The sequence below is a fragment of the Sabethes cyaneus genome, chromosome 3 (genome assembly GCF_943734655.1).
Source record: "Sabethes cyaneus chromosome 3, idSabCyanKW18_F2, whole genome shotgun sequence".
Classification (NCBI taxonomy): Eukaryota; Metazoa; Arthropoda; class Insecta; order Diptera; family Culicidae; genus Sabethes; species Sabethes cyaneus.
Genome location: NC_071355.1, coordinates 150,945,781 through 150,964,617, shown reverse-complemented (window position 1 = coordinate 150,964,617; position 18,837 = coordinate 150,945,781). Strand labels below are relative to the sequence as shown.

The following is an 18,837-nucleotide window of genomic DNA, read 5'->3' as shown; positions in this document are numbered from 1 at the left end:
ATCCAAAATCCATTTTGGGGAACAAACGTACCCCCATAAGGTTGTGACTTGTGACAAAGTCGGGTATTTTCCTCAAATTCCTGTATGGTAGCTATGGTTCCTGGTACCGTAGTAATCGATGGGAATGAGTTTTAGCTAGTCAACTAGTTCGTATACCTTGACTCACTGGCAACAGAGGACAACAATACCAGCCGTGAGATTAAAAGGTGTATTATTAGCGGAAATCGGGCCTACTACGGACTCTAAAACACTTGCGGTCGAACAATCTGAGATTCCGTACAAAGTGCACACTGTATAAAACGCTAATTCGACTAGTTGTTCTCTACGGACACAAAACGTAGACACCGCTAGCAGAGGACCTACGAGTTTTCGAACAGCGGGTGCTAACAACCAGAACGGTGAGATGGATGCGAAGAATGAACCACGAGCACGCGCGTCTCTACGGCGAACCCAGTGTTAAAAAGTGGTTAAAGCTGCAACGTATTCGTAGGACACGTTGTTAGAATGCCGGACAAGGGACAACTATCCTGCAAACATGGTTTCAGCATCGATTCCGGTAGGAACCAGACGAAGAGGGCAGAGCGATCGAGGTGGCAAGACCAGGAGCGAGTGGAGCGAGATCTGACGAGTACTGGGTGCCCGCAGAACTGGAGACCAGCTGCTATGGACCGAAATAGATGGAGAGATTATGCGACGCAGGCTTTGTCATAAGATGTTAGGCCAATTAAGAACAACAACCACAATTTCATCGACTGGGAGTGCCCGAGAGGATATCTCCTTCCGCAATTCGTTGTGCGCATCAATCATTGTCAAATCACGTGTTCGGTCGGGTGGTAGGTATTACAATAGAAATAGAGTGAGTATTCTTCTAAAGAGATCCATACCCAATAGAGTGTCCCAAAATAGCACTATGTCAGAAAACCCGGGGGCTCACCCCTCAAATGATAGCTTAGGGTGTCTCAACAAAACTTTTATGTGACGTCTACATTAGTTGCCGCGATTTAGGGGTCGCACATTTGAGTTATGAAAAAATGGCATTTTTCATGAGTTAATTCAGAAAAATATTTTTAGAAACGTTAAAGTAGGTGAAAAAAGGTACTTAACTATTTTTTTCACAATCATTGGGATCTGATACATTCATAAAAAAGTTATGGTGGCATGTCTGGAGTCATATTTAGTTACAAAAATTTAGGCTTATACAAATTTGGAAAAAAGTTTATGTCCTGGTCTCGAAATATTGTTCAAGGGGGGGGGGCAAGAAAAAAATAATAACATCAAACCTTTAATAACTAAACAAAGGAGAAGAGACCACTGTTTATTTTTCCAGATTAATAAAAGTTTAATACAAAAAAGTTGTACAGTACTTAAACTTTAGTTCAAACCAAAACAACTTTCAAAATTTTTTGATCCAATCACATAAAGTAAGTATTCTGGCAGAGATGAATCAACTTGAACATAGTGGAGTGCTACAGGATCACCTTAGTGAGCCATAAACGTGTAACTTAAGGTGAAATTAGTCGTCATCGATTCTGCCAATTTCAACAGCAGTTTTATTGTTTGAAACAAAAATTCTGTTCATGAAAATATATATGAAGTGTTCAAATTCGCAAGAAGAATACAGTATTTAAAATTTTACGAACAAAACTCCGCTTTTGGGCTCAAAAACTGCTTCCAAAATTGGGCTTTCCGACGAAAAGTTGATGACTGTTAATTTCCCGTTAACCTTCATTTGAATTTTGCTTCTTACTTGTATGTCACTCGGATTCGGATAATAGTCCAAATCTGTGTCACTTACTAGTTTAGAACTCGGTAACTACGAAATAGTGTCGGAATCTAATCTTCTCGTAAAAATGGCAATTTAGGTCCCTGCAACTTTTTTACTTGGAACGCACGTGCTATGCTACCGACATTTTTTAAGAAAAAAATCTTTCACACCATTCACGTTTGAAACCGCTTGTTTCTTGGTCAACCTTTTAGTCATACGAATATCAGCCCATTCCTCAGTTGATGCTAGATCTCAACAACAACGTGTTTATCTTCGATATATAAAGGATGCTAACGCACCACCCACTATCAGAAGCGATCGTCATTGTTTGACTAATAGCATTTGTCCAGTCCGGTGCTGCACTACGGATGAGGTGCAGTACTGCGCTGGGAGTTGTTATCCAAATATCAGGGTTTCTAACAGCCCTCCGTCGAAGAACCTTGATCTTTAATTGAAAAATGCCGGACATCGGCATAACAGATGTTCCGAGTCTATTTTTTCTGTGCCACAGAATCGACATATATCACCTTGCAGTTTCCCCATAAGCTTCAGATGATAGCGGTTTGGACAATGTCCTGTTATAAGATCAGACTGTTTCGACTGCCTAGCAATGAAAGTGTTATTCCAATTTAATTCCACTTTCATACATTTCCATACTAAAACTCCATTTTTAAAGCAAAAGCAGATAAAGCTCAATAAAAAAGCAATATAACTTAACATGACTTGATTTGATGTAATGGTCGGGGCCACCGTTGATCCCAATGATAATCACAACATGACAATAGTCAGAAAATTTTCGAACAGTTCAGTGACATTTTTTCTGCATGCGTCCAATGCATGGTAAAAAATGGTATCTTTAAATTTTTCGTCCCTTACATCCAAAATTAGGGTAGGTACTTGGACAATACGAAATAAAAGGATCAATTTGGAACCCCGAAAGCACCGAATGCTGATGTTCCAGAGTGTGTAATTTGTTGTATTTTTATTTTAATCTTATCTACTAACTATGACAGCAAAATATAATCCCACAGAAAATCGGAATATCTCCGTCAAAAGTGGTAGCAAATTTCACTAATACATTGTTTAGTTGATTGACGCCTCAATCTAATTCGGTTCTTTTGAAGCAAGTTGAATTAAAATGGAACCAAAATTTAAAGTAAATGGAGCCAAAAGTCTAATTCCAAGCACCCCAATTTTCGACGTCGGAACTTAAAGGTTAAGCACAATAGTCGCCTGGGACCTGTAGCAGGAATCAGAAAGCTAAGATGGTGTAGGATAGTTGATCGAGACTAACGGGATAATTACCTCAACTTTGCACGAATTGGGTAATTTAGAGATGTAAACTCGTTGAATTGTAAAAATCTGCTTACCATTAAAGAATGCAACATTACTGCACTTTATTTTTTTGCCCCTTCAAATTTCGAAAATTTTTGAAGGGGGGGGGGGGTGACATAAACTTTTTTTCAAATTTGTATAAGCCTTATTGAATTTGGCAAAAATTTAAAATTTTCGAAATTTCGTTCAAATAAACGTCAAAACAGGGTATCGAACAGTGTCTCAGAGTAACGTACGTATACTGTATAGATGGGAAATTTTATGACGACCGACTTTGCCGAAGAAAGTATGGACGTATCTTCAAATCCCGCTGAGGTATTCACGTTTTTCTGAAGGCGGGACCAAACATATTTTCGCAATTTTCAAATTTTAGTAGTTCCACGTGAAAAAGGTAAATGATAAAACTTGAAGTATATCTTCTAAACGTTACCTACGTGTTGGATAGGAAGAAATATGCACCTTCCACAGAATTTGGCACCATTTAGGCTCAAGAATCACTTTAAAAAAGGGCGTATTTATTTTAATAGGTACTATTAGAGTGACTATATACAGAGTGGCGACAATGTCAAAATTGGAATGATAATTAACTCTCAGTGTCATTCCAATCGAGCAGACGACCTACCCAACGCGTATGCAGGAAAGAGAAAGAAAAACCTTGGAAAGCCGCATTGCATACATTTGGGATGACTTGTCGCCACTCTGTATATAGTCACTCTAGGTACTATGTTTGAAAAATCGTAACTCCCGAAACTAGGGTTGCTCCAAAATGATGCCTAACCGTGAGTTATAGAAAATTGATTTTTCAACCTGAAAAAATACACACTGAAATTTTTTTTGACCCTTTTTGTACTATCAGTAGATGGTAGAATCAGCAAGGTGTATTCAGACAAATATTAATTCTAGTAATATTTATTCTAGTTGCTAACATGGTAATATAACGCGGATAACATATGAAAACGGCACGTTTATAATAAAAATATAAAATATATTAAACTTTTTTTTTAATATCTTAAATACGGCTGCATTTAGAAGCTAATTATTATTTTGAACACGTGTTGTCAAGCACATATGAAGTTGTTTTTCAAATTCAAATTACATATATGTATAACGAGAAATATAAGAATAATAATAAGAAATATAATAAAAATCTTAGGTTACAAAATATTCATAAAAGTCGTTGTTCTACAAAATCCTTTGATAAATGTTGCACCATTTCAGAAAAAGTCTCAAAATGTATCCAACCACCACCATTTTTTCAAAAAAAATCGAAGTTACCATTTCCTGTATATTTTTATTTTACATTTTTTCCTGACTTTGGAGCATAGTGAATTTTTTTTCAGTGTTTATTTTTTCATGTTTAAAACCCAATTTTCAAAAACTCACGCTTAGGCTTCATTATGGAGCAAACCTAGTTTCAGGAGATACAATTTCTCAAACATAGTACCTATTAAAATAAATACGCCTTTTTTAGAAGTGATTCTTGAGCCTAAATGGTGCCAAATTTTTTGGAAGGTGCATGTTTCCTCTTATCAAAAACGTAAGTGACGTTTAGAGTAAACAGTTCAAGTTTTTTCATTTACCTCTTTCACCTGAAACTGCTAAAATTTGAAAATTACAGAAATGTGTTTTGTTCCGCCTTCAGAAAACGGTGAATATCTCAGCGAGATTTAAAGATACATCTTTACTTTCTTCGGCAAAGTTGTTCGTCATAAAATTTCCCATCTATACAGTATAGCTACGTTGCTCTAAGACACTGTTCGATACCCTGTTTTGACGTTTATTTAAATGAAATTTCGAAAATTTTAAATTTTTCCCAAATTCAATAAATTTTTGTAACCAAATATGACTCCAGACATGCCACCATAACTTTTTTATGAATGTATGAGATCCCAATGATTGTGGAAAAAATAGTTAGGTACCTTGTTTCATCTATTATAACATTTCTAAAAATATTTTTTTGAATTTACTCCTGAAAAATGCCATTTTTTCATAAAACTCAAATGTGCGACCCCTAAATCGCGGCAACCAATGTTGACGTCATATAAAAGTTTTGTTGTGACACCCTAAGCTATCATTTGAGGGGTGAGCCCCCGGGTTTTCTGACATAGTGCTATCTAATATCCAAACTTGTTCGACACACTCACTTGCAAGTTGAGAGTTGAACATCATCACTGTACATGTATCACAGAACGAAAAAAATTAATTTAATTTAATTTTCTTTCACCATCTTCGACTACGTCGTACAGATTGTTTACTTAATAACTAATTTAAGCCTCGGATTCTATTACAAAACACATTTCTAGACAGAGTAAAATCGAACACATTACAAACATCGTTGAAGGAACGCAAACAGACATTAAAACAATTATTCACACCATAATTCGTTCTGTGGAATTGGATGGCCAATAACGGTGGATTCCGAAGCCGACGAGGAGGTACATTCCACGGTATCTGGTACAGGAGTTCCGGGCAATCCACATTGCCTGTTATAAGGTCGAATATAAATAGATGCTGCTGTTTGACGCGCCGGACTGCGAGTGTATCCAGGCTAATCAGTTGACAACGGTCTATGTAACTGGGAAGATTGACTGGATCATTTCACGGTAGCTGACGCAAGGCGAATCGCAGAATTTTTTCTGAATTCGCTCAATCGCAAGGATCTGTGTTACGTGCGCAGGAGCCCAAACCGGGGAAGCATACTCCAAAATGCTGCGTACGAGAGAGCAATATAGCGTCTTGAGGCAATAAACGTCAGTGAATCCAGACGCATGGCATCGCATAAAACCAAGCACGGTGTATGCTTTAGGAGTGATTCTACTTATATGCTCGTCGCACCTCAATTTAGAGTCAATAGCTATGCCTAGGTCGAGAATAGAGTTAACACGTTCCAGACAATCCGGTCCCATGCTGTATTGATGAAAAAAACGGTGTTACGGCGACTGTATGATATTACTTTACACTTATTGCTGTTAACACGCATGCCGTTGTCACTGCACCAAACTAGCAGACGATTAATATCCTCCTATAATGCGACACAATCGGCAGGGGCACCAATCACCCGAAAGATTTTTAAATCGTCGGCAAACGATAATTTCGATGATGACAGCAGCTCGACCAGGTCATTAATATAAATTATAAAGATGAGCGGGCCAAGCACACTGCCTTGAGGGACACCAGACGATATGTCAAATGTTCTGGAGCGCACGGAGTTTACTGTAACGAATGCTTTGCGATCGGATAAGTATGAATAAAGCCATTCGGTAAACCATGAGGGAAATCCGATGTAGTTCAGTTTTTCAATAATGAGATTGTGTGGTACAGTATCAAAAGCTTTCGCAAAATCAAAATAGATCGTATCCACTTGCCGCTTAGCTTCTAGGTCACGGGATATCACAGTGATTTGATGTTGTTGAACGATGCTTCATAAATCCATGCTGGCTGTTAGAGATGATCGGTGCAACTGATCTGTATATAGTTGTATGGAGTAGTTTTTCGAATACCTTGCTGAGGCTGCAAAGTATGGATATACCACGGTAATTGGTGACCGATTTGTAACTTCCGGACTTATGGATCGGCACGATGGATGCCATTTTTCATGCAATTGGGAACGATCCACTACTGATTGAGCGGTTAAAAACAGCGGTAATCGGCGATGCAAGCGAAACGGCGCAGTTTTTTAAAAGTACTGGTGATAGACTGTCTGTTCCGGGTCCTTTCGTTGAATCGAGATCTTCAAGAGCTTTCCGAACCTCGTCTATAGAAAACTGCACTAGTGGTAGATTATTATTACGGAACGGTATATGCTCGAAGCAGTTGTGTTGCTGGACGGGTGATGCTTTACCAAATACGCCCTCGAAAAACGTAGCGAAAAGATTAGCTAATTTTGAGCTCGAGTGAGAAGTTGTTCCTTCGAAGTTGACCGACGGAGGAATATTGTTGCCAGTTTTGCGTTTCTTAAATGGTGTATTCGTATTCGTGGCATATTCTTAAATTCCAGAAACAGGAGGGGTCCTGTTTAACAGCAGACTGAATCCTCTGCAAATAGTTGTCATATGTTGCGGTAAGGACAGCTTTATACTCATCCTCACGCTCCCGAAGCTCTATCAGATTCGCTTTTAGTAAAGAAATATTGGTTGCGCATTTTACGGAGGTTGTTACGAAGGTTTCGGAGCTGAGGGGTCCACCACGGTTGCTTGAAGTTGGAGACCAACGCTTGTCTTTTTTTGGGCACATGTCTAGTGATAACACCTAAAAGTGAATCATAGACAGCAAGTAGCATCTGGTCAACTGAGTCAGTGTTAGAAAATCAATTGTCCCACTCCATGTCCGCAAAAATAGAGTTCAACAGATCATAGTCACATGCAGAGTAGTCAAATCTGATCTGATCAACTTGGTCGTCAGGTATTGTCGCGTCTATCTAGTCAAGTAAAAAAATGAATGGTTCGTGATGATAAATGAATTTTAAATTCGACGTAAACTGAAATCCGATGTATTTTTCCATTAAATAAAACGTAAACAGCTTAAACCGTTTTTAAGATGTATTTTTACATCGAGCCAAATGTAATAAACAAGCCTTTAAGTGAAATAACACGTAATTTTATATGATTTGCGATGTTTATTTATAGGGTAGTTGATCCAATAGTTGTGGTAGTACTAATAGTTGCGCTACTATTCATTATTAATGCATATTTTCGTCACCGTAGCATTTTAGATAAAACAATTACATTCATTATATAAAACAGGTTTTTTGAAGTATTGGTAGTTAGACTACACCATTTAAAATTAAAGCATTATTTGCTAAAATGCCAATTTTCCAAAATCCAACGCGCAGTTGGAGCGCACAACTATAGGCGCTCATCTATAGTTTTGCTACGATGTTTTTTCACTTAGCAACCTAGCAATGTATATGGAATACCACAATTAAAGGAACATCAAACTTAATTAAGGAAACATTAGCGCAAGATTTTTTCAAAGTGCGACAGGTGCTGTAAAACCTGAAAAAAATGTTACAATTAAGCATCACAGGGCCAAAACAGAGCCTTTGGGTACACCAAACCCAGACATTACTTCTACCATACATTAGTTTTTTTCATGTAGACATGATGTATAAGCAAGCTCACCGCCGCGGAAGATTGTATCGAAAACTTTCGAAAAATCCAGTAGAAACAGAATGTCTACACCTTTTATATCGATCATTGCCGTTAAATCGTCGTGAATCCTCAGCAAAAACCAGCCTGGAATTCACTTAGCAGGTTGTTCCTCTCGATATATGAAGTGATTTGCTGCTTGAGAAGATTCTCGAATATTTTACAATTTACACAATCCGCATAATATACTGATCGGCCGTACATTGAAGATGACGTTAAGATGCGGTTTTTCCAGTGGCAAAATGTTTACCTGCTTCCAACAATTCTAAACCGTGAAGGACGCGAAGTGAGTTATGACTTTAAGATATCAAAGTCAAAAATGCAAATTTAATGCACTGACAATGGCACGGATTGGCTCATTTGGCAGTACAACTGCCGCAGTAGTTCAGGCGAATTGGCTTCCGAAGTGATGATCTTAGCAGCAAAGAGAACTTGTGCAATGAATTTTTTTGTACTCTCTCGTACCTATAGCAATCCAACATGCTTGGTATGGACACCAGTATCAAAAAATACTCTGCATACTATCTACACATGGTTGCAGTCATGGATGTAGTTACACTTCACAACACTTCCGAGCTTAACTTCAAAATGGACGCTGGGGGGGGGGGGACCAGCAGCATATGAAAGTTCTCACTTTTGCAACTTCCAATGTAGAATGCACGAAGCTCAAAAGCATCACTGGGACAGTTGTTGTACTGAAGCAAGCAACCCCCAGTTAAGTAATATCAAGCGCAAAATTACATTTCCTTGAAACAGTAAGTCTCTATGTAATGTAAAAATATTTTGCTCTATCGTGGAAGCATGTATATGTAGGTACCTATATAATAAAGGTTTTCTTAACAGTCTTTTCAGTTTGTTGTTTAGTGCCCTGATGGATAGATTCCCTTTCAGTTTCTATTATTTTAAAGTTATTTCGATACTGCTAAAAACATTGAAACTAGGCTTCTTTCAGAAAAAAATTTAAGTTTTAAACGATCTTAACTAAGTTTTTTTTTATTAAATGACACTTACCGTTTAACGCGTTGTAGTTCTTACTTAGCATAATTTAATCCAGTTTAAATATGGGTTTTTATCTGAACCTGTTGTATTTCCAAAAAAAAAGACTTACTGTAAATAAATCAAACCCCGGTTATATATTTTACATTTCTCTTTCTATCATGCATGTAAACCAATAGACAGTTTTTTGAAAATTTAAGAATCTCTTGAACAAGACTACGGTATCACCGGCAAAACGAACTATTGCCCAATAAGTCTGAAAAGTAGGAAAAAACATAGCCGTTCGCATTTTACAGGTGCAAAGTATTTGCACTCTCTAGAAAATAAAATGCTGCTGCAGAACGGTATTTAATATAAACCCACACTAGTTGCTATTACTACCAGTGAGTTTAACTGAATAATTTTGATTGTGTATACCGTCCACTTTTACCGTTGCATTCCCTTGTTGTTGCTTCCGAGTCTGTCTTTTAGGAGCAGATACGCAATTATGGACAGTACACTGATGCTTTTTAATCGAAATTGGCCTGGGCTCGTCGCAGTTCAGCTATTCTACGCGATCGTCGAAGAGGAGGACTCTCGTTTTCACTATCGTCATCAGAGTCGAGTCGACGTGTTTTGGAAAAAGGCTTCTTTTCCACATTATCAGCACATTGGTAGATCTGCAGGTTCACATGGTAATCCCACTGTGGTTAAAGAATGATTAGTATGCAATTCAATATCCAATTGGCGGTATTGCGAACGTACCGAACAAGTAAGCACTTCAGATCGATGAGGATGCCAAGCGACATCCCGAACGGCATCCTTGTGGCTCTCGATTGCTTGCACAATTTTTCCTGTTAGGGCATCGTAGACTGAAAAAAAGTAAATAGACATAATATGTTGTTTAATGCTGGTTTATGGTTAACTTACTGATCAGTCGTCCTGTTCCACAACCAGTATAGATGAAACGTTGACCAGTCGTGGCTGCTGGTGAAAATTTCGCTCTGATCAAACTCTTCTGCACGCGATGTCCTCTATAAGTCATAACGCTGGTATCACCTTCCAGTGGTTTGGCTGGATTATAAACTTTACCGTAAAGAATAGCGAAAATTAAACCAAGGAACCTAAACGACAAACTTAACATATGCAGACAACTTACATCGTTTCGGTACCTCATCCCACCGGTAATCCCAATTTCCATAACTTAAGAAATCCCTTGCTTTAGATTCTGCTTCAGGTGGCGAAAACACACGCAAGTCCCACAGTTTGATACTCTGGTCTTTGGCATTGGAAATAATGTACCTTCCATCGTTACGTGAATCTATATAGGTAACGCCATCGAAGTGCCCAACGAGTACACCGGCGGGTTCTGGGTTATCCTCATTAAGGCATCGACGGTCCCACACCTGCCGTAAAATAGATATACAAACTATATTGGATTTAGCTCGTAAATTTGATACTACCTTGATAATCCCGTTATCGGTTCCACTGAAGAAAATGTTGGACGTTTCATCTACAAACCCGACCGCATTGACGTCATGTTTGTCTTCAGCAACTGGCACTTTTAACACACGACGGTTCCCAATTAGATCATACGCGTATAAACAACCATCATTCGCGCCGGCTAGAATTTGTTTGCCACAATTGGAATAAGCAACAGTGAATACACCAAACTTTTGGCTATCCGAATGAAGAAACAAACTATGAATGTCATCAGTTGCCATCTCATGCATCCGTGATACGAATACTGGAAAATAACTTTGTAATTCGCTTTTCTCACAGAGTAACATATTTAATGTCTACTTACATGCATCTGCCCAAGTCGTATACACAAAGTATTCTCCATTCGGGCTAAAATCAATATCCAAGATTGACCACGATACATTTTTCGCTTCGATTTGTCTTTTCAGCGGATATTGACTGCTGGTAGCATCAAACACTCGAATCTGGGAATCCTGACTGGCGCTGATGAATTGAGAACCATCACGCGAAAATCTCCCACAGAAAACCTTCGAGTTGCAGTCGTAGATCGTTCGCTTAGTACGGTTAGGTACGTACAGGTTATTTATCTTGCATTTATCACTCGACGCGAATGGGCCACCCTTGGTTCCAAATCCACTCTGGCGCTTTGCCAGCATTTCCATCAACGAAAACTTCTCTGTTGGGCTGCTTGCATCCGCTCCATAACCAGAGGCTTGCTTAATACTTTGATAGATGGCGCTTTTCTGTTTAAACAAGATCAATCATTGTAGTCTTCAGGTAATCAAACAAATTATTTCACGTTCATGCATGTAACTTTTAGTCAGATCAGGTTTTGTTATTATAGCAACAAAAAACGTAAAAATCAATATTATCTTGACATAACGCTAGTGTAGATGTATAGTCATTAAATTGATATGACTAGGAAGCACATTGCCTAAAGACAGTGCTACTAGTACTAGGAGTACAACATTAATAATTTATAGTTACCTTAAGTAGTTCCAGATTGGGTCGTCTTTTGATAACAGGCAGGGACGTCGAATAGTAGTGATCTTGATTGAGGATCTGAATTTCACCACTGCAAAATTTCAGTGTTATTATTCACTGTATATGTGCAACAATGATATGCATAAAACGAACGATACTGTACCTACTAATCAGCTGCCGAAGAATAGACACAAGATGGTGCTCGCTTAGTGCTTCATCCGCGTTTTCATAAAGATCATCCTCGATATCAACATCTTCCTCGAACTCAACGTCACTCATATTCGACAGCGCACGACTCCGTAGAACGATGTTTCCCATAAAACGACCGGAGCAGCCTCGATGGTCGGGAAAATTTGAAATCTAAAACAGGTATTCAATCAACTATCAATGAGATAAATTTTACAAAAAAAAACCTATTTACTAAATGTAAACAAATCAGCTAAATTATCAGGTTGTTCACTTATGCTACTCCAACAATTCCCCTTTTAAGGAACGAAAAACAGGAAAACATTCTACCAGGCTGAGGATACTTATACAACTTCTCTATTTTAGCATTTTAGAAATTATTTGTTGGTAAAATAACATTCAGGTGAAAATATAAAGTATGTGTATCAGTAACAGCTTACAGCTGCCCAGTAGGTTTCTTTTTTATTCAATTCGACCTTTTCTTCCTGCTCCTACTGAAATGAAATCAAACTCGGACTTCTCAAGACCACACTATTGGATTCGCCTCAGGAAATGAGCCTGTTCTTTTCAGACACCCGACTTACCAATTGAAATTGATTCTCCTTTCTTGCTCACACTAATGTAATGCAAAAGGTTTCTACGCAAATTGGTAAATTTCCACTAAAGATGAAGTTAAGGTTTTTGTTTTATTTTTATCAATTTCCACTCTAGTCTAGATTAAAAATATCACAGATGCGATCAGTGATAGTTTATTACGACAAAATAACGGTTTACTACCAAATTTTCTTGATTTACTAAAGCACAAGGAGACAAAACGAAGGAAGAAAAACAACAGTGATGAAATCAGTTTAGATCGGTTTAGATTCTTGACATATGTCGACCAACATTTGAAAAGGGCGGATAAGCCAACTGTCAAACAGAACGAGTGAGAGTTTTCCATGCCGCTCCAGCAAAATAAACCCACTCGTTCTGTTTGACAGTTGAAGATAGAATTAACAAAAGGGCGAATGTCGCAAGCGTAAAAAAACCGAGTGAGGGTTGATTTTCCTATGCTGGTCCAGCAAAAATTACTCTCATCCGTTTTGTTTACATTTGCGACATTCGCCCTTTTGTTAATTCTATCTAGAGTTGGCTTATCCGCCCTTTTCAAATGTTGGTCGACAATACATAATGTATTACGTTCCGTTTCCTAGCGTTCCATATAGGTAAATCAAATTATATTCTCAAGGGGCTTCCGATAGTAGTTATTACAACGCGCCGCAGCAAAATGTTACTTCTGACTATAGGGCTTTTTGCTACACACACATGCAAGACATCTGTTGGGCACACATTGCATATTTTCCTATTCGATGCAGCAAAAACGTGCTGGATAAAATTATCATTTTTTCTAAAGTTATTTATCATTTTAAAGCAACTAATAGTCAAAGTAACCGACAAATGTTCCCTGAAATATATGCTGACTTTTGTTAACTAGGATTTCGGTGAATTCGCGTTAAATCGGTGTCCCAAATATACTGTTTTTTATAGCAATATGCGGCATAGGCCAAGTTGAAAGTAACGGAATATAAAATTGGTTTTAGCATAATAAATTGCTTTCTTAGCCGAAAGCAACTGCTGGCTATTGATATTTGTTTAATTTTATCCCGCTAACTTAGGTCATAGTTACATTTTTGATCATAGCTACCGCGTCTTAGCTTATTTGTTGAAAATATTTTTTTTATTTAATAAACAGATATATTACCTTGCCATATGTATGAAGCAATTTGTAATTTCTGTTTTAAATGACGAAAATAAATCATTTAAAAAATTTTGCTCTTCCCAGCCGGTGTGTTTTATATGGAGCTGTCACTTTTGCTTGCCCAACAGATCTCCAATACAAATGCACTCTGCAAACACCTTATAGACCTTCCCATTTATGTATGTGTTGGTGCTTGAAAATGAGGCAAACAGGCATCAGCTTTTTCCCAAAATGAGGCAAATATCATGTATATACACGCGTATTTCGTGTTCGTTAGTGTGGGTGCTTGAACTGTAAGAAAGCTCTATTGCAGATTGAGATTGCAAGAAAAATCCTCACATTGCGGTTATCTTGACAGCTGAACCGAACCACCAAAAGATAACCGCATGATTTATTATAATAATTTAGTATTTGAAAATTTGCCAAATCAATTATTTTCCACTACAAACATGCTACAAAACTAATATTTTGTCGAACCACAAATAAAATAATTACGTTCAATATACAAAACAAGTTTTTACGAGTATGTATTGGAATAACACAATCTGGCTTTAGTTTTTAAAAGGTCGCATAACCCATGCAAAAGTGTTGATTATACGACCTTTTGAAAACTAAAGCCAGAATTAAAGGAACGTCAAACTAAATTAAGAGAACTTTACCGCAACTAATAGTACAACATAATTGAATCGGAAAATTCATGTTTTTCTTTATAAAGCTTCTCTTACAACGAATGCAATTGTCTTGTCTTGTGACTAATACCTCGTGTTTGATAAATTTATATCCCACAAGTATTACTTGAAGCATATAGCTCAATGAACAAGAAAAACCCGAATTAATCCACCTAGCGGCGTGACCTGGCTTTTCTACTAGATTATTTTTTATTTCTTAGTATCTGAATAGGTATCTATAATTCAGTTAACCATATATTTAAACTTCAATTTAGTGCGAGCAACTATAGTATTTTCTTTCCTAGACTCCAGAATGAATACATGTAGTAAATCAATAATTCAAAAGTCAAAGTGCCACAGACATTTCCGATTGCGTGAAACAGTAAGAAAAGAAAATTACGATTGAAATATTTCGGAGCAATTCCTGCTTAAAACGCTGGAAAAAGAGCCATTTTTGTTTCAACGCGATTCTCGGCGCGGGTTTTCGAGGGAAGGCCCCGTTCCTATGAAATAGACTAATCTCAAGTTTTTAGTCTTGACCTTGAAATGCGGTCATACATATATATTAATATATTTTTTTGAAACGATGGTTCTACAATCGATGAAGAGACGGTAGGGGAAAGAAATGAAATTTTTGGTGAAGGAGGGGGAAGAGCGGAAAGGTATGGAGAGGGGGGGGGGATATTGGTAGCTATGCTTAACAAGTAGTCGTTTTGACTCCTACCTTTTGTCCAATGCTGGAAGGTGCATGAGACGAACCAAGCTATAATCTGAGATTATAACCGGATTCGAACCCACAAGCCACAACACCCGCCAGGGCATATGGTTCGCTGGTACTTGTACCTTTGAACCATACAGGCGCTGGACAAAAGGAGAACGGGGCCTTTCCTCGAAAACCCGCGTCGAGAATCGCGGCTAACACACGCTGACAGACGAACAACGTCACGCGCAGCACTTTGCAAGTCGTAAGGGCCTGCAAGGTGTAGTCGTACTGCCAGTAAAAACCAGCTAGATTTAAACTTCTCGCTCGGTGGTAATCTACAATAGACGTAGGAAGAGGCTATAACCGAACCATATGCGTCGCTATCTTGATGAGTGGGTTTTGCAGACTCCTTTTGTCCAGCGCCTCTATGGTTCAAAGGTACAAGTACCAGTATATATTGATTCTACTAAATACACGCTGAGAGAACGATTTATTATAAATCAATCAGAGACACATTCCAGCGTTACGAGACACCATGAGCAACCGTTTTTTCGTAGCAAAATTGTTCAGATTTTACCAACAGCCCGACGAAAATCTTTCAAAATAGGTGTTTTGAGCTGCTATTTAGTAGTACTTTCTCAATACGAGGGCGAAATATTTATTATAATAAGCATCATTGAATAGTGGCGGAATACTTTTCGTTACGGGACACCATCGCAGAAAATGCGTATTCTGAACATGATTCAAACATTTGCAAAACTCTGCTCTGTTTCAAGTTTTTCAAAGTCGACATGTTCCAAAAATTTTTAGCTGAAGGCAGCCTGAAACTCAAAATGTAAAGGTATATTCAGGTTTTGTGTTTAGTTTTTAAGATATAATAAAAATCATTTCGTTACGGGACACCATGCGCTGTTGGGCAAACGGTATTCTGCAAATGGTGTCCCGTAACGAAAAAAGTAAACTGCATTATATGGTTTATTTTCTCTAGATTTCTGTTCAGGCCGTCATATTTTCTGTATCTGGTCTATATTCACTATATTTTGTAACAATAGTGTACTGATTTGGTGTGTTATAGTCTGGTAATAAGACATACGTAACGAAGTATATGTAATGTAAAGTTTACTTTCAGGTAAAAAGAAATACCCATGGGAGAACTATACTGAAGTATCAATGAAATGCTTGCCTAATCTTAGGGTTTGGACACATTAGTAATTAAAATGTAGGGGCTGTGCATTAATTATGTAACGAGTTTTCCCCATTGTTGACTAATCGCCCCCTCCCCCTATGTAAGATTTTGCATGATTTTGGCCAAAATAACAAAATTCAAAAATTTTATTTGAAAAAATTTAAAACGGTAAATAAGGTTCGTCTTGATGCGAAAGGTATGCTTTATTTACGCTGCACGCCAAAATGGTATTAAATAGCAAATATTCGAAAAATTAGGTATTTTGTTTTACTTCAGACGTATCAGTTAACGTATCATAACGCATAAATTTAAAAGTTTTTAAGCAACTCTACTATTTCATGCAACATTAACAACTCATGTTGCGAACTATAACGATAACATAAGTTGCTATAAAAGACTAAGTTTGCTTATTCTTTAAAATAACTTTGTTGATAACTTGCAAATTATTATACAGTCATAAAACAGTTATATAAAATATAAAAAAAACTAAAACAGTTGAAAAGGGTCATGAAAACTTTCAAAAAAGAAGCGCTATAAAAAGTAGCTGAAAATGATGCCGTTCGAAGTACGACACTTACTATGCATCTTGCAAGCTAAAAATTGTTCTCTGGGCTAGGCTTTCTTGCTAGTGTGCTTAGCGAAGCCACTATAATTGCTAAAAAAGCTGACTAAACAACTTTCAGAAACGGAATTCCAAATTTTTAGACTATTCAAGTATTTTAATGATAAAGTATTGAAGTAAGTCGAAATCGGCGTTAGGTATAAATATCTTTAAGGCTTAACCCTTCTTCTTTATCGAGAGACTTTCTTTCTTTTTTTTTTGTTTTCGGGTACAGTGGGTTGTTAGCCTCAGGTCCCTATCTCACTGACGTGGCTGCCACCTTAAGGAGGGAGGAAGCCACTCTGTCCCCTTCACTGTTAGCCTACAGCAACCGAGATTGCGTACCCCAGCCGGCAACACGTGGACGTAGGATTAGAAGTTAGTAAACAGAGGTTATGGAATGCACATGTTCACCCTTTGCCTGGAGTCACCCTTTGTCGAGCAGCTAGTTATTAGAGTACAAAACAATTAGGTTGATTTGTCTATTTTGGATAGGCTTTACGCATACTTTATTTTGGTCACTTCTATTTGATTTTGCCGTAAATGTCCAAAATAACGTACGCGCAACGTCTGCCCAAAATAGATAAATCACTCTACGGGGCTTGTTCAACGATCCTACTGACTTTGGCAGCACCATCCAGTCGAGATTCGAACATACGACGACTGGTATCATACCTTGTTAGCCATTACTCATCAGGCATTACACCTTTTTTTGCGGTGTCCACCTTTCATATGTGTCCGTTTTTCTGTACAATGTCTAAAAAATATGATTACTAGGTAATTTTTTTGATGTCAAAGCATAAGTTTTGAACAAAATTGAGTAGTATATGGCTATATCAAACAGAGATACTTGTGTAGATATTGAATTTTAATCTTGAGGTGCCCGTCTTTACCGCACATTCTTTAATATTACAATATATTATTATATTGTAATAATATTTATACATACTTATAATAAATACATATTTACTTGCATTTGGTCATTAAAATAATAGATTTGTTATCGTCGATAAAGATTAGTTGAAATATGATGTGATAAGTGCTTTTTCATTCAATTACTTTTTGCGTTAAACAAAACGTTACGGGACACCATTTTGAAGCACCTATTTTATTTTACATAGAAATGCTTATCAAAAGTCAAGCACAGCGCGATTTTGATTGTACATATATGATTAAAGAAAATCCATAGTTTCAAAAAATTCGGAATTATAATCTCTGGTATATGGAAATAAATGCAAAATTTTCGTTACGGGACACCATTATAAAAGTATCTGTTTTTAAAGGCCGCTTATCTGGAAAATGCTTTCATTTTTTAAAAAACTCTGTATGAACAAAATGTTACCCTAGTAATGAAACATGTTTTGACGATATACAGTTTTAAATTATTTTGGCTTAAAACTGTTGACAGAGAATTAATTGCAGCCTTGCCTAAATGATGAAAAAATCTATATTGTTAACCTCCCACTTGTAAGGTGCATTTTAGCATGAATTGTCAATAAACAGTATGACAATTCAGGATTTTTGTAAGCTTTATAGTATGTTTGAACATACTACATACAAATATTTTTAATATTACTACTTTCAAAATTTGCTCTCATAGGATAGATGCGCTTGGAATGTGTCAGAGTGGTTTAGCTAAAGCATCGATACAACGACGTATACTGTCGCTGATGAAATAGCATATGGTCCTGGTGAGAACAACTGTTTAAGTCACAATCGCACATAACTTTGTACGCGACATATGCACAAAATATCACTTGCATACTTACTTACTTATCCTGGTGCGATGTCCTCTAGGATTTCACCTGCATAACAATGTTCTGCCCATGGCTGTCCGTCTCCGTCTCAAATTTTTCGAATATTCCGCACTTTCCAGGTCTTGCTCCACTTGGTCTAACCATTGAACATGCAGCGCACCTCTGTATTAGGTAACAACCGGATCCGAGGCGAACACCATTTTTGCGGGGTTATTTTCCGGCATTCTCACAACATGTCCCGCCCATTGTACCATTCCAGCTTTAGCAACTTTCTGGATACTGGTTCGCCGAAGAGCTACAAGAGTTCGTG

General features: G+C 37.5%; 1 protein-coding gene across 2 annotated transcripts; it reads right to left on the bottom strand.

The window, feature by feature from the left end:
• Positions 1-9,252: 9,252 nt before the first annotated feature.
• Positions 9,253-12,673, bottom strand: LOC128742215 (DDB1- and CUL4-associated factor 11). Of its 2 annotated transcripts, none has more exons than XM_053838495.1 (9): positions 12,459-12,673; positions 11,852-12,048; positions 11,692-11,779; positions 11,030-11,447; positions 10,686-10,969; positions 10,382-10,628; positions 10,153-10,308; positions 9,988-10,094; positions 9,253-9,926 (listed from the first exon to the last, which is right to left on the bottom strand). In XM_053838495.1, the coding sequence occupies exons 2-9, from the start codon at positions 12,004-12,006 to the stop codon at positions 9,753-9,755; spliced, it is 1,629 nt and encodes a 542-aa protein (XP_053694470.1). In that variant the 5' UTR covers positions 12,007-12,048; positions 12,459-12,673; the 3' UTR covers positions 9,253-9,752. The 2 variants fall into 2 exon arrangements, with proteins under 2 accessions (XP_053694470.1, XP_053694471.1); XM_053838496.1 differs by lacking the exon at positions 12,459-12,673 and adding an exon at positions 12,110-12,361.
• Between the last annotated feature and the right edge of the window lie 6,164 nt (positions 12,674-18,837).

What these genes read in the sequence shown, in the direction of transcription:
- LOC128742215 (XM_053838495.1), bottom strand. Translation starts at nt 12,006, where the DNA reads ATGGGAAACATCGTTCTACGGAGTCGTGCGCTGTCGAATATGAGTGAC. An exon ending in CCAATCTGGAACTACTTAAG is followed by an intron (nt 11,448 to 11,691) that starts GTAACTATAAAT and finishes TTGTTTAAACAG; the next exon opens with AAAAGCGCCATCTATCAAAG. An exon ending in GGATGAGGTACCGAAACGAT is followed by an intron (nt 10,309 to 10,381) that starts GTAAGTTGTCTG and finishes TTTACGGTAAAG; the next exon opens with TTTATAATCCAGCCAAACCA.